Source organism: Arvicanthis niloticus, chromosome 5 (assembly GCF_011762505.2).
Source record: "Arvicanthis niloticus isolate mArvNil1 chromosome 5, mArvNil1.pat.X, whole genome shotgun sequence".
Taxonomy (NCBI): Eukaryota; Metazoa; Chordata; class Mammalia; order Rodentia; family Muridae; genus Arvicanthis; species Arvicanthis niloticus.
In genome coordinates, this window is record NC_047662.1 from 45,440,524 (window position 1) to 45,466,112 (window position 25,589).

At 43.8% G+C, this 25,589-nt stretch overlaps 1 protein-coding gene across 1 annotated transcript in view; it reads left to right on the plus strand.

Moving 5' to 3' along the window:
• Positions 1–23,256: 23,256 nt before the first annotated feature.
• The window catches only part of C8a (complement C8 alpha chain), a 57,959-nt gene continuing 55,626 nt past the window's right edge, over positions 23,257–25,589 (plus strand). The window contains exon 1 of the mRNA XM_034503884.2: positions 23,257–23,446. Within this exon, the coding sequence (XP_034359775.1) occupies positions 23,370–23,446 (77 nt within the window). The 5' untranslated portion in view covers positions 23,257–23,369. The remainder of the gene's footprint in view (positions 23,447–25,589) is intronic.

Below are 25,589 nucleotides of genomic sequence, written 5' to 3' on the forward strand. Positions count from 1 at the left end.
AATTTCTTTAGTGAGTCTCCTCTATAGGGAGATGTGTGTTTAGACCCAGGATGCTCCTTCCTCTAGTCTCTCATTCCACATCAGGCAAGGGGAATTTCTGGGGCTTCCCAGGTTGATCTTCCCATAGGCAAATCTGATAGTGACACTGTGCATTGAAACACACTCTGACCCCACATACAAGGGATGAAGTCCAAAGTTTTTTTCACATACCAAAGGCTCTTTATAACTCCTTATAATTAGATTCTGGGGCTGTTCCATCTTTGGCTACAGATGCCTCTGCAGTTGATTTCTTTGTGATTCGTCGTGTTCCAGATATTTGCCTGGTTTTCTCTTCTCTACCTAGAACACTGTTGCTGGTGTGCCCAGCACCCACCTTGACAGCCACGCTCAGGAAAGGTGACAGAGATTGAGGGCTGCAGAAAGCATGTTTTGTGCCATTGTTTTCAAGTAGCTGGAATGCTAACCCCCAGCTATTCCCAGATCCTTTCTAAGTGCTTGGCTTCTAATCAGCCCAGACCATGAAAATAGAATAATGTTTCAGGCAGCTTCAGGGCAGTCATCCGGCTGTGTGCCTGCCTCAAGCACAGGGGGGACATTTTAGCATCCAGTCCACTGTCCAAATCTGCCTATTTGGCCACAAATGTGCATCTTCCTTTCATGTGAAAATTGCCCTGGGCTCTGGGAATAACAGTAAATTGGCCTCGTTCTGGCTAAAGTCACATATCAGACCTGGAGAGTGGAAGGGTTCTCAGTCCTTCACACTGCACTGCAGGCCCAGCCAGCAGCCCTGGCTCTGCGGATCTGAAGCACTTCTGATCTGATGACCCTACTCTGCACTCAGTGTCTTGACCATCTGTCAGGGATGCAAATGCCACATAGCGTTGGTCAACTCCAACAAGGGGTCTGGGAATAGCGCACTGAGTTAGGAAAAGTGGAACCTTTTCTAAAAGTGAGTTAGAAAAGCTAATTTTGGAGGAGCCATAAAGGTCTTAGAGAATGGAAATATAAATTTCATCTGTTATAGGTAAATACCATAGTGATTTATCCTTTCTTTGGTTTTATGATTAAGCCAGCCTTCTCAGGGTACTGTTAGATGGTGGCCATCTGTCAGTGTGCAATTACAAGAATAGAAAAGTCTCTTAATAGCAGACAGAGGGAATTTCATACAGAGACCTGGTCCTACCCTGAGAGCTAAAGAAAACCAGAGGTTAGTAAAAGCTGGAAGAAGCCACTAGCCTGAAGAGGTCAGCACAGGATGGGGTGTCATCAGTCTGAGATCTGGGAACACCCAAGGGGAGCCAGAACCACATGGCTGTTAGCATGTGTATCTCCTGAGGCTGCGTAGAGAAGAATACTCCAGCTTCTCCCTTCTCCTTCAGTCTCCTGGAAGTACCTCCTACACAACAAGCAGAGACAGGGGTCACCTGATGAAGGGGCCTGGAGTGACCAGGCATTCTGTTGGACCAAAGGGAGTTGGGCAGGGATGGAGAACTGTTCTGAGCATGACTGATTGGAGTGCAGGCATGAGTGAAGGAAGCATTGTAAGAGAAAATAGCCCCACACAAGATTAAAATGACACAGTCCGGAAAGGCAGAACAACACAATCTTTCTGTGAATTGGGAGGGGTCAGGACAAAGGGTTTGAGAGGAGCTCACATGACAATGAGGCAAGACAGTTTGAAAGAGGCCAGGGGAAGCAGAGAAAACAGAGGAAGACTGGCTCACAGCTTTCTGGTCTCCCCAGCAGGGAAAGAGAACTTCAGTTTGGAACTGTGTGTGTCTGTGTGTCTGTGTCTGTGTCTGTCTGTGTGTGTGTATGTCTGTCTGTCTGTCTGTCTCTGTTTGTGTCTGTGTGTGTGTGTGTGTGTGTGTCTGTGTCTGTGTCTGTGTCTGTGTCTGTGTCTGTGTCTGTATCTATTTGTGTTTGAGTAGGGTTTTGAATGGTACTCAGTCCAAAGCCTGAAGGTTGGAGGAATTCCCCTGCACGGGGTGAAAGGGGGTGGTTTTCAGAGTGTGCTGACTATGGGAGAGGAGTATAGGGCACCATGATAGCATCCTGGCTCCTCCTATTCTTCTATTCAACAACAATAACAACAACAAACCAACAACAAACCAACAAACTCTACACTTCCTTGTGAATAGTCACACTTTATCATTGACCTCAAATACCAGAATCCAAAATATTCTTCTCCCTCTCCACAGACAGTTGCATTCCTATCCTGAGTTATGTTATCCAAGAGGACTAACCCTTGTTTGGAGTTAGATTGTCTTGTGGAAAGCCTTACAGGAATCCAATCAGATGCATACTGTAGTCTGACAAGGGACTGTAGTTTGGGGTTGAAACTAAGAAAATAAAATCTGAGCTGTGGCTCAAAGACACTTGGGTAGCATATGAAGATCACCTCTCTAGGTGACGGCTCAAAAGTGTAGTCATTTAGGATACTCCTGGGGGGTATCTAAACAATCTCCTTAACATTTGGTCTGGTTACCATGTGATTATCCTAGCCAGGAAGGGCACACCAGTCCTTCATGTCTAGAAGGCACCGTGTGCTTTCTAAAACATCAAAATCAAAGGACACATACATCAAGAGGGAAGGGAAGCAGAGTAGAAGAGTAATCTCATCTTACGAGAACTTTTTTCAAAAGCCCAGCACTGTCAAAAGAGACAGGGAGTCAACATCTGAACATACTTCAAGAAGTCAATACCTGAGGGTATTTTAGTAAGCTCATGGTCAGCAGGTAGGGATTGTAAACCGTATCATCCAGTTAACTAAAAGATTTCTGAAAGATTATTTGGAGTGATTGCAAAATAACTCACCATTTCCTCCTCCAAGTTTCTAGTATCCTTTTTCTTCTATGTACCTGTGGTGTTTTCCATAAGAATGGCTCCCACTGGCTCATTAGTCACCAGTGATTGGCAGTACTTTAAAGGATTAGAAGGATTAAGAAGTGTGGCCTTGTTGGGGGAAGTGTGTCACTGGAGTGGGCTTTAAGGCTTCAAAAGTTTCTCTCTCTCCCTCCCCTCCCACCTCTCTCTCTTTCTCTTTCTGCCTATGGATCAAGATGAAGAACTCTCACTTCTTTTGCACCACGTCTGCTTGCATGCTGCCATGATTTCTACCACCATAGTAATGGACTAACCTCTGAAACTGTAGCACGCTCCCAAGTAAATGCTTTCTTTTATAAGAGTTGCTTTGTCACCAATAGACCAATGACTAAGATTTTCTTCTATCAAAAAAGTATCCTTAAATTTTTTTTTCTAAAATATGTGATCTCATTCTTCTTGGTCTGGGCTTCAGATTTGAGTCCTAATTGTTTCAGAAGTGAGTGGGTCATCTAAATCAGACTAATAGGAGGATCACAAGATTCAAGGTACCTGGGAGGGGTTTCTCTTGCTCTTAAAACAGGTTAAGACCATGTAACAGCTTTTGGGGAGTCAAATTAGGAAGATACTTTGAGTGGATTAAATTGCCCCAAGCCTTAATCTATGCTGGGCCTGCCTGGCTTTGAGAAACTGGTTTTGTTTACTTTCTGAAGCAAAGCATTTCTTTTCTTTCAACCGAAACTCTGGGTGAAACCAAAACATGATTTCAGAATTCATTATTGTCAACACAAGACACAATAGACCGTGCACTTGCATTTTCTGAGCTTGGATACATTATAAATGTTTCTCATACATTGTTTCATTTAGTTTCCTACACGAATGCAAGTTGTGTTCCAGAAAACTGGGGCTGGGACAGCTTGACTCACTTTGATGGTGGGGCTATCTGACCCCTGCGGCTGCCACTCAGGGCTCTCTTCTTCCTTGGAGACTCCACACTTTTGAATGTGTTCTGTCTTAGGTCAGTTTCTGAGAATCAGTTGGCTCTTCCAGGTGAGTGTTCAGTAAGAGAAGAACTCACTATCATGGAGTAACTGTGGAAATCAGTAAAGAAGAAAAGGACCATTGCTGAGTTGGGGAAGCAAAATAGAGGGGCTATCAGGGTACAAGTAATCTTAAGGGGAAAACAGGGAACGAGGGGCTCTAATTATGGAAGGGGGAAGATAAATCCAAAAGATAGAGGGTAAAATAGCTATAAGGATGTCAGAAAAAGTCACCACACTACTAACTGTCTACCGAAGAATGCCTACAATACAAGTAAATCTGTGTATAAATAAACATATATAGTTTGAAGGAAAATTTCTCAGCTCTGCTGACATCCTTCTTTCTAGAGTCAAAGACCATCTAACAAAATCCCAACACCAGGCATGAGAAATCAATCCTCTTCTGAGTTGTTGGTCAGAGTTGTCCAGGAAACTTTCAAGACATTACAGGCTATTGATACTGCCCTGGATTGCACCCTCAGAGGTGGAAGGTAGTAAGTATTATTAAAACCACTATGCATTTCAGACCTAGTGCTGAAAGGGTCCTGAGCTGAGAGAGTCCCTCCTCACTAACTTTCCTGGTACCAGAAGCTGCCATGCAGCTTCTAAGGAGGGAGTAAACCAACAGTCCCACCCAGCTATGACACTTAGGATCCACAACCACCACCATGGCATGCTGTCCCTAAGAGTGTGTAGTGGTTATGCATACCTAGGTGGTAACCAATAACTCTCTAATTGGACTTAAGATCTATTCAACACAAAGGATATTGTGCCTAGTACTAGAAACATAACCAACTACCCAGGCCAAGTGAAGTCATGGATCTTGGAGGAAAGCCTGTAACTGCTGCTTTACTAAATTAGCCTAATTCTTAACTACATTATGCATATTGGTCCTTATATTCCCAGATAAGTGTAGCTTTCATCTTTCACCAAGGAAACTTCTCTTTGCAATAAATGGAGAACAATACAGAAAACTATAACCAATCAAAACATACTGTTGTGGAGCCTAGTCCCAGTGGATACATCTACAATATAACCCCCACACCCAAGGCTCAGAGATCACTGAGGAAGAAAGGACCAAGAGTATGAGAGTGAGATTGGGGAGTTTGCTGTGATATTGTGTCTCCCAGGAATATCAGGAACCACAACTGTGAAGTCTCTCAACACAGCTGCCTAAGCATGAGCTGAGCAAGGACAACAATAGACACGTCAAAGTGGACAGGGGAAAGACAAGAGGCCTCAACCTTAAAGAAAGAACCACAGGCAGCTAAACAATGTGGAGAGAGGAAAAAACAGTCATCCCCAGGGCCGAACACATGGATTGGTTATGCAATTCCAAATGGTCAGGCCTAAAACATATATATATTTTTATAGACTGTATTTATGCATTTATATAAATATACATATATGAATATGTATATTCATGTACATATATAAACATATATGTGTGTGTATGTGTGTGTGTTTGTGTGTGGAAGATGACAATTAATAAAATTAAAAAGATACCGTGAATTTGAAAGAGAGCAAGGAGAGATATATGGGAGGTTATTATAGATGAAATACTTTTTTTTTGTTTTTGTTTTTTCGAGACAGGGTTTCTCTGTATAGCCTTGGCTGTCCTGGAACTCACTCGGTGACCAGGCTGGCCTCGAACTCAGAAATCTGCCTGCCTCTGCCTCCCAAGTGCTGGGATTAAAGGCGAGCGCCACCACCGCCCGGCGATGAAATACTTTTAAAACAAGAAATGAGTCCACTTTCCTCCTGTGATATATATATCTTGGAATATTCCGTTGCCATTTTTGTGGACACAGAGACAGGGTGGAAGCCGTCACCAGGTGCTTGAGGGTTAGGCCGGGAAGTACAACAGCTAGCTCTTCCGACCACTGTCTGGAACTGTTGCTTGGGTCTCTAGTTACCTGCAAGGAAGGTAAGGAATCATAGACTCTCCAGAGAAAGGGAGAGTATGTATCTGCTATTGCAGTGGAGGATGTCCTGGATCTTGCCTCTGACCCAGAGTTGTACGCTGAGCCTCCCATCCAGTAGTCTCTCTCTCTCTCTCTCTCTCTCTCTCTCTCTCTCTCTCTCTCTCTCTCTCTCTCTCTCCATTGCACTCCTCCCGCACACACATTCACATCGAGTCATCCCTTCAATATCTTGTCCCCGTGATTCTCTGACAGTCAGCTTGCATTTCACTCCTCCGTATCTTCTAAAGCAAAGAAGAAACTCCCCGCTTCCGTGACATTTGATAGAACTGGGGAAGCTCTTACTACCTCAGAGACGTTCAGCCTGATAATGTATATGAAGAACAGATCATTTACTTACGCTCAAAGCAGATGGACTTTATAAGGAGAAGTATTCTGTAACACAGACATGGTTGGGAAGAATAAATCAAATCTTTCTGTGTATTTAGGGGAAAAGGAATTATTCAAATGTAGCCTATAGCTTCAGGTCCATTTATGGGGCCTGCAATCCTAACTAGTGACCACCAGGAGGAGCGCTAGGCCCATCTCTACACGGGTTCTATTTTTAGAGGCTGATACTTGCCTCAAGGAAGAAACCAAAGAAATAAGACTATAATACTTTTTTTTTTTTTTTAAATCGGACCAACTTATAAATTATTTGTGAGTCCAATAAAAGGCAATTATCAACATTTCCTACTATTTCAAGAGTAATATATTCTATGTTAGAAAAAGATTCAATTTATTCCTTGGCTATGATTCAGATGACAGAAAATTGGAGACAACTGAACCAAAAGACTGTTCTCCTGTGTAAATCTGTCTTTAAAACCCAAACCAGATGCTTAAGAGAGTGCTTGCTATAACAAAAGGAGCCATTGTCTTCAAAGTTCCCTTCGCTTCTTCCCAGTCACTTGGACAAACTGTGCCCTTGCTAGGTAGAGGTGTGAGGTAATAGGACACTGTGGACAAAACCCAGTCTGTGGCATTCTCTAGGCACAGCAGCTCAATCAGCCTCTGAAGAATGTAGAGACTTGAAGCAGGAAGGCTGGGCGAAGGGTGGGTTTCAGACGTGTAACAGACTTCTAGGATCCTAGGGGGTCAAGCTAGGGGTCCAGAATCAAGGACAGAAGGACAGTCCTCCTAGGAAAGCCCTGGCACATGGTCTGCTGCAAAGCCACACAGTAAGGAAAGCATGAGAAGCCAGCTGGCTGTGACCTAGAAAGTGGTTTCCGCTCAGACACACATCCACCTATGTCTTGGTTGTAGACTGCTTAGTCTCTAGACTGGTGGGAAAGAAAGATTTTCTTATTTAAGCCATCTGGTCTGTGGCATTCTGTCACAGACTAAACAAGGTAGAATCCAAGGAACTGGAAGTGTTAGGCATGGTTGGCAGACATGTTGCGAGTGTCCAGAGGTCAAGGGTGTCAAGGTAGAGGCTCAGAATGAAGGAAAGGGGCCTAGTTGAACAAGGGAGGGCCTGACATAAGGGTTTCTCTGAGGTTCCATGCAGGAGCAGCACAAGTCTCACAGAGTGGGTTGACCATTCAACTATTCTGGCTCTTAGTTCTTCGTGTGACTACTGTGTTTGACTATGTCCAACCCTCAGACATCATATTCATCTCAGCAGCTTTATCTCAACTTCCTTCCCTATGTTTCTACCTTCCTTAGGAAGGCTTAGTTACAGAGAACCTGACCAGGGCGGTGCTGGCAGGTTCTAGTTGGGAAGCTCTAGTGTGAGGTCCCTGGTGAGGTAAGATGGTCACAGCATCTCTCCTGCTTCCTCCCAAAATGCTGCAGGTCTCTGCGTTTTTGTCTTCTTTTACTTCCTCATGCCTTGGCTTTGGGGTGTGCCAGAAACTCCTCTGGTGGTTAACAGTACCGGTTCTTCTTGGTATGGATTTCATCTCACGGGTTTCCTCTACCCTGTCCACACCTCCCTGGGAGATTCTGGTTTTAACCATTCTCCTTTTGAACCCTGTGGGTGAATTATTTTCTACCAAGGCCCAACTTTTATTTACTTCTTTGTACATGCTTATTTGTTGTCTTGTTTAAAAAGGAAATTATAGCTTATTAACAGTGTATTAAATGTGAAATCTTGTAAGTTAAAACAATGAGAAGACACATACTGGAAGTAAAGGTGAAGCCGAGACAGTTGCCTGGCTTTATAACCTCTCCCACTGATCATCAGCGAGACATAAACAGGCCCCCTTTGCTTTCACAATGCTTCGATAAAGCCTAGCATCGATTCAGTTTAGAGTCTATAAGATACAACTAAGCCTTGCACACATTCACCTGTATGGAGCCTGGAGCTTTGGTAGAGTTCTCTGTTATAATGAAGGGCCTTATGTAGATAGCACCAGGAAGAAGATGCACACTGGAGGGGGTGACAGTGCAGATGCTCATGGCAAAAGGGACAGAAGGTGCTCCTGGGAATTCTACACTAGTATCCCACGTAGCCACACCTGCCATCAAGGCAGCTGCATGCAGGGATTCCAGAGGTATCAGCTTCAATGCTTGCTGGATCTGCACCCAGCACAATTGGCATAATCCACAGAAGCTTATTATTGGCATTTCTCTGCTTCTCTTTCTGCTAACGATTAGCTTCCTTCAATGCCTTTGGTCCTTCTCAGAGCTCTAGTTACTCAGCTGTCCACATTGTCCTGATTTTATTTGCATACAGCACCAGGTTATTGAGGGTCTCCATTCTTCCTAATAGCCATTTTCTGAACAGTCAGCCTCCCTTCTGCAACTAATAACTGAGTTCTCCTTGAGTCCTCAGAGTGTAGATATGACTAGTTGCCCTTATTTGGGTAGAACTGACCCATGATGATGATGATGATATTATTATTATTACATGATAATAGCCTTTGGTAAGCTTGCCTAGCCTCTACCAGGACAGAAGTGCTACTTGCTACTTACTCATGATGGCTCAGGGGCTGTGATATGGTATGGAGTTTCCTGTGGTGAAGGAATGGATCTATGTGGGCTATGCATTTGGACTTCACAGTGGACAAGGAAAAAACTACAGTGTTATTCTTTTCATAAAGACGGTTGCATAACTGAAAGCATATGCTCATTTTGCTGGACTGGTGTTCCCTAGACATTTTCCCATGGCTCTGTAAAGTTTGCTCTACTCCAGTCTTGATACCAGGACCCAGACAGCAAGGAAATATGGCAAGGGCCCAAGGAGTAGGAGTTTGAATTTGGTGGAACTATTCATCCCAAAGCACACCAGAAATGGCACTGGGGTGTAGAAAGTAAATGTCAGGAAAGAGAAACGTCACCTCCATGGCTCAGCACAGCACAGCACAGCACCTGAGAACAAGTGAGGGCCACCAGACTCAGGATCTGCATGAGGCGAGTTGTGAAAGGAGTCTGGAAACCATCGAACACAGCTGGCAGTCTGTCCAGTGAACTCCTCTGGGACGGGAGGTGGCCCTAGAGACTTCAGTGAAAATTCCCAACAGTTGAACCAGGGTTCTAATTCTCCTACATAGCCATGTATGTCCTTGGGCCAATCTCCTCGTGACTGAATTGTTTCTGCGAATACGAAACATGGACAGTAAGATCTGCTGTAAGAAGCTGTGGCATGAAATCATGTTTGGGTGGTTGGTTATTAAGTCCTAGTGCTGATGAATTGATACAGTTTAATGGGAACAATTGTTGGAGGGCTGCTGACCTGTTTGCTAATATTTGCACTAGGGCTTGGGCTCCTAACAACATGAGAGGAAAGCCATCTTTCTTTTGTAGCAATTCTGGGAACCCAAGCCACCTATGAGGAGGCGGCCAGGGCATCTCAGGAAGACGCTGTGTTAGCCAAAGCAGAGGCCAGGGCTATGCGCTTCTTGCAGCTCTGTTGGCTGTGGGTTGGATAATCTATTGCAAGGCCCAGATTTGAAAATAAATTTTTTAAATAGGCAGCCATACAAGAACAGATAACAGCTCTCCCCAGGGGCACAGCAGGCTGGAAAGTGTTTTCTTGCGTGAAGGCAGGAGGATGGCTCAGTCCATCATAGCATAACCCTGCCTCTGAAATCCTGGAGGGGTGAGGGGAATCCCAGGCAACCTTGACCTCCTAGTCCAGTCTACTGACTCTTACCCCTCCTATGCTTGTCTGAGAGCCTTCGTTCAGGTGAGGATTCTACCTGCACTGCTTTTTTTTTTTTTTCCTTGCTGGGAGAAGACACCGTTCTCCTTCAGCCTAAGGGGGCATCTCTCAGGCAGGAGGGAGGGAGCCCCTGCTCAGTTTTGTTGCCAGGCAGAGGCTGAGGCTGAATTATCTTGCAAGAGCAATTGAAGCCTACCTTGGCTGGAGTCAGTGAGGTTGTAAAATCACTTCCCTGAGGCACTCCAGCACCCAATTTGGAGATGAGTGGGGATTTACATGATTCAACGGAATGTTTCTTTCCTGTGTCAGGGCTCAGTCAGTCGTGAAGGGGGAATGTGTGAGCAAAGCTTAGCAGCTGTTGGAGCCTGTTCTCCTCTGGAGGGGCTAGCAGAGTGGGAGCCAAGGGACTGGATCTTTTGGGGGTTGGGATGCAGCTGTTCCACTGTGACCCTCAGAGCGTGCGTTCTCTCTCTCTCTCTCTCTCTCTCTCTCTCTCTCTCTCTCTCTCTCTCTGTCTCTTGTCATCAGGAGGTTGTGTGACGAAAACTCCTCAGGCTAAACCCACCATGAAAAGGACACCCAATTTACTTAAGACTTATTCTGGGCCGTATACTACGTTGTCACTTTCCTAACAATTCCTCCCCAGATCACTACCGTGCCTCTAAGAAATAAGTATTGTTATCCCCATGTACAGATAAGGAAACTGAGGCTCAGGGAAGTCTAAGGAGGGAGAGTTACCCAACTGACTCAGCCAGTGCCATCTCACTGCCTGGAGCGCTCTGGGATGGGTACCAGATGTGTTTCTTTCCAAACACCTAGCACTGAGAAAAAAATCAAGCCGGTGTGATGACTGCACATAAGGACTCTATAGGATCAGACTAGACACAGGTTTGAGGGGAACTGAGGACTGGGAAAGGTCAGAGTCTACCACACTGCCTGTAGTATAGACAGAAGAGGTAGGAGGTAATGTTTATAACCAGACTGAATTCAGATCTAGGCCAGTCCACTGGCTCGGTGCAGAATCTATCCTTTCTGAGCCTCAGTTTCTTCATGTGTTCAAAAGATAGTTATAAAAACCTAAGGCTAGTTGTCAGTATAATGGTCTTGCTATGTGACTAGGGAGGGCTGTCAGTACAATGACCTTGCCCTGCAGAACAGGCTCCAGAAATTTCAAGAAATTTCAAGATGGCCACTCAAAGGCCACATTATTTGTTGTGACATAGCTCACCAAGCCACAGCACCACGGTTTGCTCATAGCTCACCAAGCATCATGGTTTGCTCATAAAGCTTCAGTTTGGGTAGGCTCAGCAGTGTAGTCTGATCTGTGCTCTCTGCAGCACTAGCTGGAGGTGCCTCTGGGGATCTACCTACATAGCCAGCAAAGCTACCTGGCAGTTCCTTTCCATATGGGATGATCTGTGGCTCCCATATAAACAACCATGCCTGGCATGGACGACTGAGAATTCCCAAAGACAGGAGATGAAAGAAGCTAGTTTATGAAGCCCTTAGCCTCCTAGATTGAGGGAGAGGGCATATCAGAGAGGAATATGAAGTGGTTCAGCAATCGTGCTGTAAGAGAACCATGGTGGTCTGCCCTCTGACCACAATTCCCTTGCCTTTATTCCACAAGCCTGCCATGCTCACCTCTTCCCAGAAACCACAAATCCTCATCCCAGCATGCTGGAAGGCTCAGGTTCAAGGTACAGGATCCTGCCATCCATCAGGCCAGGCTGCCAATAAAGCTCCTTGAGTGCAGTGTCTGAGACAAAGCTCTTTCTGGATCAGCAGTCCCGTGAACTAGAAAGACAGGTCATTTGAATTCACAGCCTATGACAGGAGAAACACTCAGAGAAGGACAGCAATGAAGTCTGGCTTCTCTGTGAGAGTCCAGGACAGAGGCTAGACAAGACTTCCTTATAGGAGCCTAGTGCTGCCCATGGACCAAGCAAAAGTTTTACCCTAGGACATGGTTCTCATTGAAACCTCATTTCTGTCCTCGAGTAAAGGGGACAGTAGGCATGTCACTCAGGACTCTGTTCTCTTCTCCTTAAGACAAAATAATAATTTTTACTTTGTTGGGCTTGTGATGTTGAAATGAAGCATTGTATTTGGGATTGCTCAGCAAAGTACAGGGTACGAATGGCATCTCTAGTTTACGATAAATTCAGCATAATGATGTTTATTTTGGGGAGTGAATACAAGCTCCAAAATACATGAAGGAGATTTGTGAACTGTACAGTTTGGGGAAGGATAATGCATATTTGTGTGTCTTTTGTTAACACTGGCTGCCTCGTAATCATGCCCCAGCACCAGAAACGTGCGGACTCCCTGCACTGGAGTTGAGGATAGCTTGTGTCTGTGGCATAAACTGTGGAAGAGAAGCCACTATCAGGACTTGACCTAGGAGTTGACCAGACTGAATCTTTGTCATTCCATTTTCTCTTAAGTTACCAGATTCCATCCACAGGAGAGCACACACAAATGGTGGTGAACCTTTTAGTGTGTGTGTGTGTGTGTGTGTGTGTGTGTGTGTGAAGGCAGGCTTACATGTATTACAGCATGAGTATGTGGGTCAGAAGACAATTTTAGGTCTTTCCATGTTGTTTGAGAAAGGGTCTTGTGTCATTTTTTTTTTCTGCTGAATATAGCTAGCTAGCTATCCCACAGGTTTCTGGCATTTTCCTGTTTCCCCCTTCATCTCCTGGCAAGAAAACAGGTTACACATGTTCTTGCTAACATGTTAAGCTGTTGTGTGGGTTCTGGTGATTCCAGTTCATGTCCTCATGCTTGCAAGGCAAGTATTTTTATCTCCTAAGCCTTTCCCCACCTAGACAAGATTTCTGAGAAGACTGTTAAAGCAGATGAAGGGTCAGAGAAGCAGGGTGGAGTGTTACTTCTGCAGAGAAAGGATGGGACAAAATGAACAAGTTTAGTAATGGATAGACCAGAGTTCAAATCCAGATGTCATTTCTTCGGGGCTCTGTGACGTGAGAGCATCTCCTCCCGTTCAGCTTTCTCACCTGAGAAATGGTAAATCACCATCCAGCTGCTGCAGAGTGCTCTCTCCAATGAGCACAGAGAAGCACTGACAGACAGATGTTGCTTTACAGTCATAGGGAGCAGGAGAGCACAATACTGCTCTCGTCAGCCTGTTTTGAGGATCCAGCAAACTACATGTAGAACACCTCTACAGAGTAAGATGTATGGAAAGTGTTCCGAAAATCCCAGCTACTGCTCCAGCAACCAATGATTTTAATTCCAGCAGTAATGCTGCTGATTCCACTTGACTAACAATCTTTGAACATTACTGTAAGTTCAGGGACTCACAGTCTTTAATTGTATATACTGATATTGCTAGGAGCTTATCTATTGCAAGAACCAGGTACATACACACAATAGATTGACACAAAGCAATGGAATAGAATCTAAAGAGAGAGGGAGCCATGTAGTGACCAACACTGCTGATAGACATTCTTCTGTCAGGGCTGCATGTGAGAACGCATAGTGAAGTCTCTACACTGAAGACAGCAGCGGCATTTTTTAGGCACTCAGAAATACAAACGGCTGCAGGTTTATTTCTCAAACTGGGGCTGCAAACCAGGAATGGCTCCATCTCTCTACTGGACACTGCTTTCACTTATGCTTTGCTATTAAATCATCTCTTCCATATCAGATTAGTAATGGTATGGCCCTTTGGTCATGTTGAATAGTGGGGTAGACTCAATTTTATATTTTAACTCTTTGTCTTACCCATAGGTCTCCACCTACTCTTGCTTGCAAGGCTACTTCAACAGAACTCCTGCCTTTAGAGATCCGGAGAGAAGTAGAACCCAGTCTTTGTGTTTTCCTAAGTTCCTAGATGCTGAGGCACTTCCTTCAAGAACACTCTGGCTGCTTTTCACTTCACACCTGGGTGGTGCTGGGTGGCCATCTCAGATTCTGAAGCTTATCATCTGTCAGTGGCCCAGGATACTGGATGATGTATTGGCTAGCCATTGTTACAATAGTGCTGTTAAAACTATCTCCAATTTGGAACCACATTATTTCCCACTGAACTTCAACCCACTAGGCAGCCCAGACTCAAGCCAACACAGCTGAAGGGCAGCTGGTCCAATCCAGATTTTCATTAGCAACTCTGTTTCAAGCTGATCGTCTGTGGGCTTGCTGGGCTACACTGTTCTGTCTCTTCTTATCTGGGATTAGAGAACTATCCACATAAGAGCAAGAGCATGTGGGGACCCTTCCACGTGTTAGGCTCACCCAACAGTGTCCATGTGCACGAAAGGAAACACAGATTCCCCCCCTCATCCATCCGCTTCATAAAAGTGATCATCTTAAGAAGTAATCAGCAAGCTGGAGAGATGGCTCAGCAGTTAAGAGCACTGACTGCTCTTCCAGAGGTCCTGAGTTCAATTCTCAGCAATCACGTAGTGGCTTGCAACCATCTGTAATGGGATCTGATGTCTTCTTCTGGTATACTCATATAAATAAAATTTAAAATACATAAATCTTAAAAAAAAAACCAGAAGAATCCCTGTTTCTTGCCAGCTAGAGCTAGGTCATATGTCCCTTTTTGAACGAGTCCCAGCACAATATTTCTTATAAAAACCTTGGGTTTGAAGATGCAAGGACAATACTCAGGTCAAGAGTAATCCAACAAAAAGAAGTGCGTAGGGGAAGAGAGGGGAAAAGGACCCATCTTTGGATTTTCTAGCTAACTCAGTTCCTCAAACACAACTGAATATCTTACATAATATAGTGCGTGCAGGGCTTGAGGGCTGCGTCAGAACTGTAGTCAGTAAATTAAAAGCATTTGCAGCAAGGAATTTCACAATGCCGTTAACAGCATGCTATAATTACTATTGATAATTGGCTATTACTAATACTTAGGCAGAGCACACTAAGTGCCAGGCACCTTTTTAAGTGCCTTAAACACACTAAATCATTATCATCTGCTACTCGTGAAGGTGAATACAGACAACTTTTTGATATTCATGTCTTTGTAAAGATTTACTTGCTTTTTTAATCTTATGTGTGTGGGTATTTTGTCTGCATATATGTCTCTGTAGCACATGTACACAATGCTGTCAGAAGCCAGAGTCCCCTGGAACTGGAGTTACAGATGATTGTGAGCCACCATATGCTGGGACTGGAACCCCTGTCCTCTGGAAGAGCAGCCAGTACTCTTAACTGCTAAGTCATCTTTTGTAGCAATAATATACTCACACCTTTGTATTGTCCCTTCCTATATTGAGCCTGGGCTTGCCACTGCGACGACAACAGGAAGAATTCTCTTTGGAGGTAACCTGCTATACAGTAAAGAAGCCTGACTAGATGCTGGAGCGAAGAGAGTCCACATACAGAAAGACCAGGGAAGGCAGGGGTGGGGCATCTTGGATGCTTTAATCTCAGCTGAGCTTTCTACCAAATGAAGCCTGTTAGCAACCTTTGTCAAATCTTTATAAACAATAAGCCAGTATCCCCAGCCGCTGGATTCTAGGGTGGAGTGTTACACGGCAGTGGAATAGAAATAGTTGTTTCAACACATGTGTGCAAGTTTCTTGGACAGGTTTTGTGAGCAATTTTATTATCTGTGATCAGTGAGAAAAGCTCGAGTTGCGATCGTGAATCCATAGGTTTCATTCACTCATCTGACAGCTATAGTATTGACTACCTGCTTTGTCAGAGGCTGTGTTCTTGGTGCAGGGACATTGCGGGGGGGGGGGGGGGACATGATACTCTGTAGTTTATGACCAAAGTTCATCCTCCTTGATGCTGCATTGACAAGACCAGTAGTAACCCTGAAAGTATTATTTCCTGTTGTAGAATTTACTATGTATCTTCTTCATCTAAATCTAATGCCACTACTTTTGCAATGCCCTAAACAGGGGCCATTCATAGGTAGGCTTTGAAGTCAGACTAACCTGGCCTTAAATCCTCTCTTCCTTCTTTACTGCTTTGGACCTCAGTTTCTTTGTATTTGGATTGGGTTTAAGAATTCCCATCTAAAGCTAACACAGAGGTTACAGGAAGACCACCAGTGCTTGATAATGTCTGAGCCTTTCTTTCTGCCCTTGTACACTGGCTATCTACAACCAATTCATGGCAATTTTCATCAGAAAGCATTTCTTGGGTGGTCTAGTATCATTCTGTTGCTGTGATGAAACTCTCTGACCAAAAGCAACATTGGAAAGGACAAGGGCAGGGTTCATTTGGCTCACCCATCCATATCACGGTCCATTGTTGATGAAAACCAGGGCAGGGACTTGAACCAGAAACCATGAATACTGTTTTCTAGCTTATTCAGGGACACACTCAGCTAGTTTTCTTATACAGTCCTAGACTATTTACCCAGGGAATGGTGCCGCCCACAGTGGTCTGGGACTTTATGCATCAATTAACAATCAACACAATCCCCCATAGACATGTCCACAGGTTGGTGTGCTCTGGGCAATCTCTCAACTCCCTTCTCAGGCTGTGTCAAGTTAACAGGCAAAGTTAACTAGGGCAATGGACATCTGATCCGAACCTTTTCTGATTCTCCGGGACTTAGACGTGGATCTACTTATATTTTGTCGTCTGCACCTATCCCGATTTCCTGATCTTTTGCTTTGGAAGGCTGAGCTTTCCCACAGAGCTTTTCCAAGAGCTGTCCTGTACACTGCCTCAGTCATTCTGGTCTATGAGGTAGGTGTCCTTAGTCTCATTTTACAATCAAGATATCCAAGACTCTAAGAGAGACTTACACAAGGTTACAAAGAAAATCAGTAGCCTATCATGCTTTGCTTTGCAAGGGTGGTACTATGTACCTGCCGTCTTTAGCTCCTTGCAGGTTCTGAGCACTGCCTTCTTGCTGTACTCTGCCCTAGTGCCCCAAAGCATCTCACAAAGAAGCTTCTGATAGGAAACCCAGAGCACCACCAAAAAAAGGGAGCCCAGCAAGTTATTTTTCTTGCAATTGTGTATGTAGATGGCGTTAATACCCAGGAACTGCTGAAATCCACTCAACTAGAACCATGACTAGAAGAGGACTGATCAAAGTTGTTTGCAGTGGGTTAATCTGATGCTTGTCTCTCACTCCACACAGCCTGGTGTGTGAGTGGGGAGAAGGTCAAATTATAGATTGATAGCCTAGAGTGTCTCATGGGATAACAAATGTTTAATAACAGTATTCAGAGAGACTTGAAAGACTTAGAAATGTGTGTGTGTATGTGTGTGATGTGTGTATGTGTGTGTAAGTGTGTGTGCATGTGTGTATGTGTGTGTAAGTGTGTGTGTGTGTTTGTGTGTGTATGTGTGTATGTGTGTGTGCATGTATGATGTGTGTGTATGTGTGATGTGTGTGTATGTGTGTGTGATGTGTGTGATGTGTGTGATGTGTGTGTATGTGTGATGTGTGTGTATGTGTGTGTGTACATGTGTGTGTATGTGTGATGTGTGTGTATGTGTAAGTGTGTGTGTGATGTGTGTGTGAACCGGGATATTAAATAGAGATAAAGATATTCCTTCTGCCAGTTTAACTGTTCTAAAAGGAATTTTCTAGATCAGGATTATATAGCATCCTGAAAATTTAGACAAGGAAAGTATAGAGCTAAGCCTAGAATGTTCTACCCTCTTTTTTTGTCTAATGAACAAAGCTACACCAAATAATTTCCTAGTCTTCTCCCAGTGTTTCCCCTGAAGCCCACTTACACATGTCTCTGATCACAGATACCCCAAGCTTGGCCCTCAGTCCCAGTCCCAGCCATAGTACCTAGTGACAGGTAGGAGCCGTGCTCTTCCTCTCTAGTGCCCACCAGTGTTTAACTCGAGCCCTGGCTGGAGACAAGGCAGTAGCTGACTAATTGCCATGTGCAGTCCATCACTGCACATGACAGAATAGGCCAGGCCTTCCAGGCCTCATATCCTGATGACTTCATTTGACACTATTGAACCAGAACTCATATTTTTGCACATGTAAAATGTGTACTGTGCACGTGTAAACATATGCATATTTGCCTGTGTGTGGGTACAGGTGTCCCACACCTCTGCATTACCTGTCATTTGGGGACAACAGTCAGCGGAGGAGTCATTGTGAGAGGGAACAGAGGGCAGGGAGCAATGGGCATTGCTCAGAATGGCCTGTCCTTGGCGACTTCATACATTTCAGTCCTCTCTAGTCTGTATAGATTTTAATTTCCCTGTACGCGCCATTCCTGCACCAGAGGCAGATGAAGCTGCTCCTGCTTTGCAGCACTAGTTTATCCATTGAGTGTCACATACTGGGTCAGGAACAGCTCTGCCTCCCAGGAGGACACAGATACCACAAGCAGGTTAAATGACCAGCCACCACCTTGGTGGTCTTTTAGTGAGGAAGTGTGGCCAGGCTCTGAGCAAACAAGGGAGAGGCCGCCTGCATCAACTTGAGTGGAAGCATTGCACAAGAGACAGCTGACCAAGGGCCAGAGACTTTGCTCAGCTGCAGAACTGACTTTGCTTTTTATTGCTGCTCATTTCCAATGAGGATTTCCCAAAGGACCACCCAGATTTGGCCAGAGCCACTTAGAATGCTGAATCCCTTCCTGGAGAATAGGTCTTTAATTTCTACTGTAATGAGCCAGACATTGACTCCTCATCCCACATCCTTAAATGCAAATACAGAGCTCACTTGGAGGTAGGGAGCAGTAGGCACGAGTTAGCCCATCCATTGTACAGCCTTTGATTGAGACCAATTACTTAACCCAGCCCCACTTCATTTCCAGTGGAAAACCTACCACTAATGTCTTTGGCTGCAGCCAGGGACTGATGAGGCAATCAGGAGGAAAACAGATATAATAGAATGGGATCTCACAAAGGGTAGGAGAGGAAGTGGGGAGGCAGTAGGCGGGATATGTTCATTCAGTGTCTGCAGACTGTGCCAGATACTGTGTTGGGTGGTTTTTAGGCTTTGCACTGAGAAATTAGAATATTGTAGTACACACACACACACACACACACACACACACACACACACAGAGAGAGAGACAGAGAGACAGAGAGAGACAGAGAGAGACAGAGAGAGTCCAAACCAGCCACACAAGTGAACCCTCACATAAAGCTGTGTGCTTCTGCAAAGATGCGTATTTGCTGTGGCCATCAGGAGACTGCCACATCCAACTTGAAGTTTTCATTCTGAGTCTTTCTCAGCTTTAAACCCTTCTAGTGCTGTTGGAACCCAGGCAGAGATGGGTATAGAACTAACTCTCTCTCTCTCTCTCTCTCTCTCTCTCTCTCTCTGGCCTCCTTGTATTTGGAATCATTAGTTCAGCTCGTGCTGGTAGTATCTGCCCTCCAGGGAGACTCACACTCAGTCCAAGGTATTTAGGTGTGGTCTTCTCACATTCTATCTTCCTCTGATGGTTTCTTCATCAGACCTGAGCTTTCTGGCCTCTTCCCTGTCCTGAGTACTTGAAGAAAATCTCCTGTGCATATAAATGAAGAAAAATAGAGAAAGAATGGGATTCACTACTTCAACAAGGCAGAAACAATTGATCAAGGTGCCCAGTTGTGAACAGATGCCCTCATTTGGTGTTTCATCTTGACTCATTAGGAAAGCATTATTTTATCTGTTTTACAAATGACGAAGCTGAGGCTAGGAGATAGTAACTGGTTAGCAGCACTTCCTGACCTAATGCTGCTTTCTTTCTACCCTCAGGGAACCGCCTCCTTTCTCATTAGGTTTGCAGAGTCGGACCTCCTATGTAACTGTGCAAACTGCAGGTCCAGCACGGGAACAGTGGAGAACTTCTGAAATCGTCCCCTAGAAAGTGCAAGTCCAGATGCCATGGTAGTGCACGAGCCAGCATGGGGCATGCATGCTCTGTTCTGAGGCCATAACTCATTGGCTGATTTCTACAGTGAAGAGTGTTTCTACAAGACAGGCGGCAATGCATTTTCAAAATGAATTACCATCTTACTGTTGCTTCTGCACAGCAGTTTACAATGATCACTGACAGCAAGATGCTATAATTAAGGTGAAATTTGAATATGCAAACCTAACAGGTTTTGCTGAGGTTTTTTTTTTTTTTTTTTTTTTTTTTTTTGGTTGTTATTGTTTTTGCTTTTTTTCTCCCCATTTATCTTAGAAAATTTTGGCTGCAGCAAATGGGTGTCACCACCCCAGTGTTCCACACACACTCTCTCGTAGAGGTATAGCACAAATCCATTGACCTCTTCAGCTCTCTTCTCTGAGGTATGGTCTCTTTATGTATCCAAGGCTTGCTTTGGACTTTTAATCTTCCTGCTTCAGCTTCTTGAGTGCTGGGATTATAGGCATTTACCACCATATACAGTCCAGAATCTATCGTTTCATTTCATCTGCATTTGTTTTGTATTGGCTCCTTTGTCCCTAGAAGTGATATTCATTTCTGCTAATGCATAAGAGGTGGGACTCTTGACTTGGTGCTAGAGGACCTAGCCTCAGCCTGATGTGGCACTTTGTAGTTGCACAACTAAATCCAAACCGTTTCAGGTTCAGTAATGGGAAAGATTATACATCTATGACTCAGACCTATTCTATGAGGGAGTGTAGCCAATCTGTTTACCCACTCTAAATCTTGGTGTCTTTATCATCGATTGAATTAATAGTAATTAGTATTGCATCAATATTCTTGGCATTGGAAGATTTCTGTGAGGATTGTGCTTCTAAGAGGTAGCAGGCAAAGAGCATGTAGTCCATAGCTCTGACTTCCAGAGAGCTTTCAAAATCATTTTGAGGGGGTTGGCAGGATGGCTCACTGCGTAAAAGAGCTTGTTGTGAAAGGCCTGAATTGACTCCTCAGTCTCCGTGGAAAGAGAGAACCAAAGTTGTTCTTTGATCTCTACACATGTGCTGTGACATGTGCTCATGTTCACACATACACACACACACACACACACACACACACACAGAGAAATAATAAAGAAAATTGTTTTGAAGATAGAAATGATAACTGCAAGTACTATGAAAGCCATCTCTTTTAATGGATCACTTGATTAGCCACGGATCAATAGCTCTTGTTGAAGATCCAATATTGAGTGACATGAGAGATTATAAGGAAGAATCAGGAACTGAACTTACACTAATGTAAGGCTCACTTTCCAGAGAGCCTCCACACTCGAGGAAACAATGGGAGAAAAATTAAAAGTGCCGTTGCCGTGTTTATAATTATGATAACAAGGCAACAACTTCTTGGAGCCGTATGACAAATATCTCCGATGGACCTGGCTTTGAGAAGGCACCAGGCAGAAAGATGAGGGTGATGGCTAGAGATGGTTCTGATGGAAGAGTCAAGATGAACAGTCACCACTGTGATAAAGTGGGAGGAAGGCAAGGGTTATACTGAGGGGACAATAAGATTATCGAAGATTAACTCAGCCATGGAATGGAAGGAAGAGAAATGAGGCCCACCAGGAGTCAGTTGAGAGTTTCAGAGTGTGTGTGAGGAAGAGACTGGAAGGGTTTACAGCAGTGAAGACAAAGCAAGAAAGAGGGAACACTACAGAGAAAAGCAATATACTTTAAATGACAATGTTGAGGATGTTGGGAGAGAAGTGACTAAAGGCCAACTAGGTGTCTGAATGTCACCAAGGTTTGAGATAAGGAGAATGGTCACTAGGGAAACTCCAGGAGGGAGAGGGTCTAAAAAGAACATGCTGTCATCATACATATAAAAAGAAGAGAGACCCAGGAGTTGAGGGAAGAAGAAGGCAGGCAAGACCCTTGTACCTCACAGGCATTATTGACACTTTGGTTAGTTAAATGTAACTCTGTAGTGGGGACCTCTGTGCATCGTTGCTGACACTTTGGTTAGTCATGTTTCTCTGTAGTGGGGACCTCTGTGCATTGTTGGATGTTTAGCAACAGCCTTGCCTCTATCCACTGGATGGCAGCAGCACATCCCTATGCCATGGGGCAATCACAAGCATCCTTGGGCATTTCCAAGTGGCCTTCAGAGGGTGATGTCGCCCCTTTTTGAGAAGACAGTGCCAAGGGAGGAATGTTCCTCCCCATGAAGAAATCTATGGAAATGCTTGGAGTCCCTGAGTTTCAGTCCCAGATAGGAACTGATGTCTGAGATAGGAACTCTGTCATACATTGGATGTGAGGAGTTAGGAGAAAGGTGAGGAGGTCCAGATACACTCCCCTGAGCAGTTCAGGGTGTCTAGATGTAATCCCCATCTCTCTATCTGCAGTCACAGAACAGAAAAGGTCAACTTGGTTTCTTGTGGGAAAAGAAGAAAAGAAAGTTTTCAGATGATGTATATGCAGGATAAAGCAGAGGCAGAGAAGACTTAGGAATCAAAACTGGAGAGAGATGGGAAGCAGAGAGACAGTCTTAGGATCCTTCCATCGTTCAGGACTGGCGCTCACATCTGCCAAGTTTTGCCTACACCTCTGAGGAGAGGGAAAGGGCTGCTACTTGATGCCTTTTTTGAAGTTTCCACATATGAATCAGAAGTGTGTTTCCCCATTGAGATCAGTAATGACGCAACTGGCTAATCCTATCAGGCAAAGCCACGCCTCTCCAAACATAGAAGGCAGCTGTACATCCTTGAGATAGTTCACTGATTTGAGCTCTCACTTCATCCGTGGCAATATGGGCTTAGTAACTTTCACGTGGCAGATTTCTTGATTGAAGATTAAATACAAAGAGACATATGAAGTCCCTATCACATGGTAGTATTTAATGGCTTTTGGCTATTTGCTCACCTATTTTCTGTCCACCTCTATTTACTTAATTTACTTTATGTCCTGAAGAGTGGGGGATTGTATCCAGGTATGGCATCTTCAGTGCAGATGTGTTGGCTATGATTGGCATAATAATTCCAGAGAGAGTTTCTGAAGATGTATATTTAAGACATCTGGTCCCCTTGAGACATAAATAGGCTGGTTCTTAATGATACTCAGTGTTTGTATTGAAAGTAGAAAGTCCAGTGAATCAGTTGCATTCTCAGGCTCCAGATGTTTGGTGGTCTATGGCAGAACTTCTATGTAACTGTTAGCATCCCTGCACCTTCCCAGATGCCTGCATCTAAGCTTTTGTACCAAATGAGCCGTATGTTTTGCTGCTGTCTTTAACAACAGATTTGTCTGACTTTGGAAGCTCCAGGAGCCACTAGAAAACACTGGGATTCCAGCAACAGCACCTGTGTCTCTCTGGAAACAAAACTCTTCGTGAAACTGATTTTAGTTAAATATCACCTTTCCTTAGCCACGTGGACATTTTCAAAAAGGGCTAAAGGGCTTGGGGTCATTTTGAAGGTGTTTGGCCAATCAATACCTTGGTTACTAGTTAATCACATTGAATGGGAACTGAGGGACTTCTGGCCATTTTAAACATCCAGTAGACGTTTTGGGTTCCAGCCTGGAGATATCTATGGCTTCTAAAGTAGACTACTCTCTTCTTTTACATAGATGCTAGATGGTGACATCTGGATGACATGTTTGCAGTTGCTTTCTTTGGCTTATCTTTGATGGCATGGCACTCTGGGGTAACTGCACAAGAGAAGGTGAACCAGTAAGTGGTCTTTGGGTCCTCAGAAGACTGGGGTCCTCTGCTGGGGATCTAAGTCATGGTGATGTTGGCAGTGGGCTGTGTTGGCATAGAAGATAACCTCTTTTCATATTGTGATTAATCCAGTGGAGGAGTGGAGCAGAGGAAAAACCAGTTAGTAATAATGTGATCAGCCAGTTACCAATTATCGCTCAGCAGTGGGGTAATCCAGACCATGTTGTTTGATCTCTCTGATCTCTCAGTTTTCCTCTCTGTAGACAGGGACTCATAATACCTCTTCTACAACAGCTGATGCAGATGTAATAAAATCCTGGAGTTAAAATTTCCAAGTAGCATTTTTCTCAAGTAACGAGAGACAGCTAATCCCTATAAGAGAAAATGATAAAAAGAAAATCCCACCTTATACTGGTGGGGGGGGGGATATATTTAGATAATATGTGTAAATATTTTTGTGGGTGAGAGCAAGACACTAGAGAGAGATGTGGTCATGTCATTTTAAACCTTTGCTTTGAGGAAAGAGCAGAGGTAACATTTTCTCATGTCTTGCATTTTGCCTATTCTGTTTTCCTGAAATTTCCAACCTGGCTTCATATATTTATATCTCACTATTGAATATTTTACTGTACTTAAGTAGAACTTAATCTAACCTTTGGGACAGCCTTTAAGCACTCTCTACCTTTCAAACATTGGAGGTTTAAAATAGGGTTATTTTATTCAAATTCTTATTAGTTGATTTAATTTTGAATCATTATTGCTTAAATCAGTGGTTCTCACCCTGTGGGTCCTGACCCCTTTACAGGGGTTAAATGACCCGTTCACAGGGGATGCATATTAGATATCCTGCATGTCAGAGATTAACATTATGATTTATAACTGAAGCAAAATTACAATTATGAAGTAGAAACAAAAATTATTTTTTTCAGTGAGGGCCACCACAACGTAAGGGGCACAGCATTCGGAAGGCTGAGAACTAATGGATTAAATGCTACCGTATGAGAGATTCCCTTTAAGTAATAGTTCAGAAGGGGAAACATGTTTTACAAGCAGGTAATCTGTAGCTTGTATTTAAAACAAATACAGTTTTGGGACATCATAAAATTCTTTGCTAATAATAATTAGAAGACACAGGCAGGAGGTTGGTGGTGAAGAAAATCTCAGCTGAGATACTCTCGATTATAAAAGCTTATCACCATAACCCTTTCTGAAAACGAACGGTGTCTTGATGTCTGATGGACTTATCAGACAAGACAGTTCAGTGAAGAGGCAAATTTCCCGTTAAGGCAGAAAGATCCAATTCAGTGCTTTACAAAGTGCTGAGGGAGAAATCATGGTGCTCGCTGCCAGTGCACCTGACGTTGGTTTTCAAAATAGAAAGTTACAGGACAAAATCATTCTCCTGGGTTCAAATCCCGGTGCTGGCACTCACTATTAATAGTTATTTGATCTTGAGCAAATTACATAACTATTTAGGGCTTCATTTTACTCCCTCACTTGTGAAACGGGAAGAAGATAAGCGCAGAAATTAAATGCCTGCAAATTCCTAGAACAATGGACCAATGCTTCCACTTAGTGAGCATTCACCAAGAGCTGCTCTAGGGATGGTACTGGGATGGTTGCTACTGTGGGTATTTCCATTTGTTTGGATGGTTGACAGCAATCAGAAAGAAGAAATTTATAATGTGCCAATTGGCATGGGTCTTCTAGATTTATCCAGATCAATTAGAGGCTTCAACTTTTGGTTGTATTTTTAGCAACAGCACTTGGTTTTTCCCCCAATAAAATTCCACAAGAGCTTTACTATGGAAGATGTGTGTGTGTGTGTGTGTGTGTGTGTGTGTGTGTGTGTGTTGCCTGCACATGTGCATGCAAGTGGTTAATGGTACACATTTGCTTTGTAAGCTTATGATTAACATTTGTTTTTTATATATCTTGATAGAAATAGGGTTGTATAAGTATAAAATCTTAAAGCCATGGAAGGCTGTTCTAATTAGTGGCAAAATCAGTGATTTTTTTTTTTTAGTACATGTTTTATGTTTTATACAAGTAATAATTTTTGGTATGTATTATTTATAAGGCTTATTTAAAATTGGAAATTCTTTCAATTTATTGAAACCTCATTTCTGGCTAAGAATGTAGCGCTAGTGGA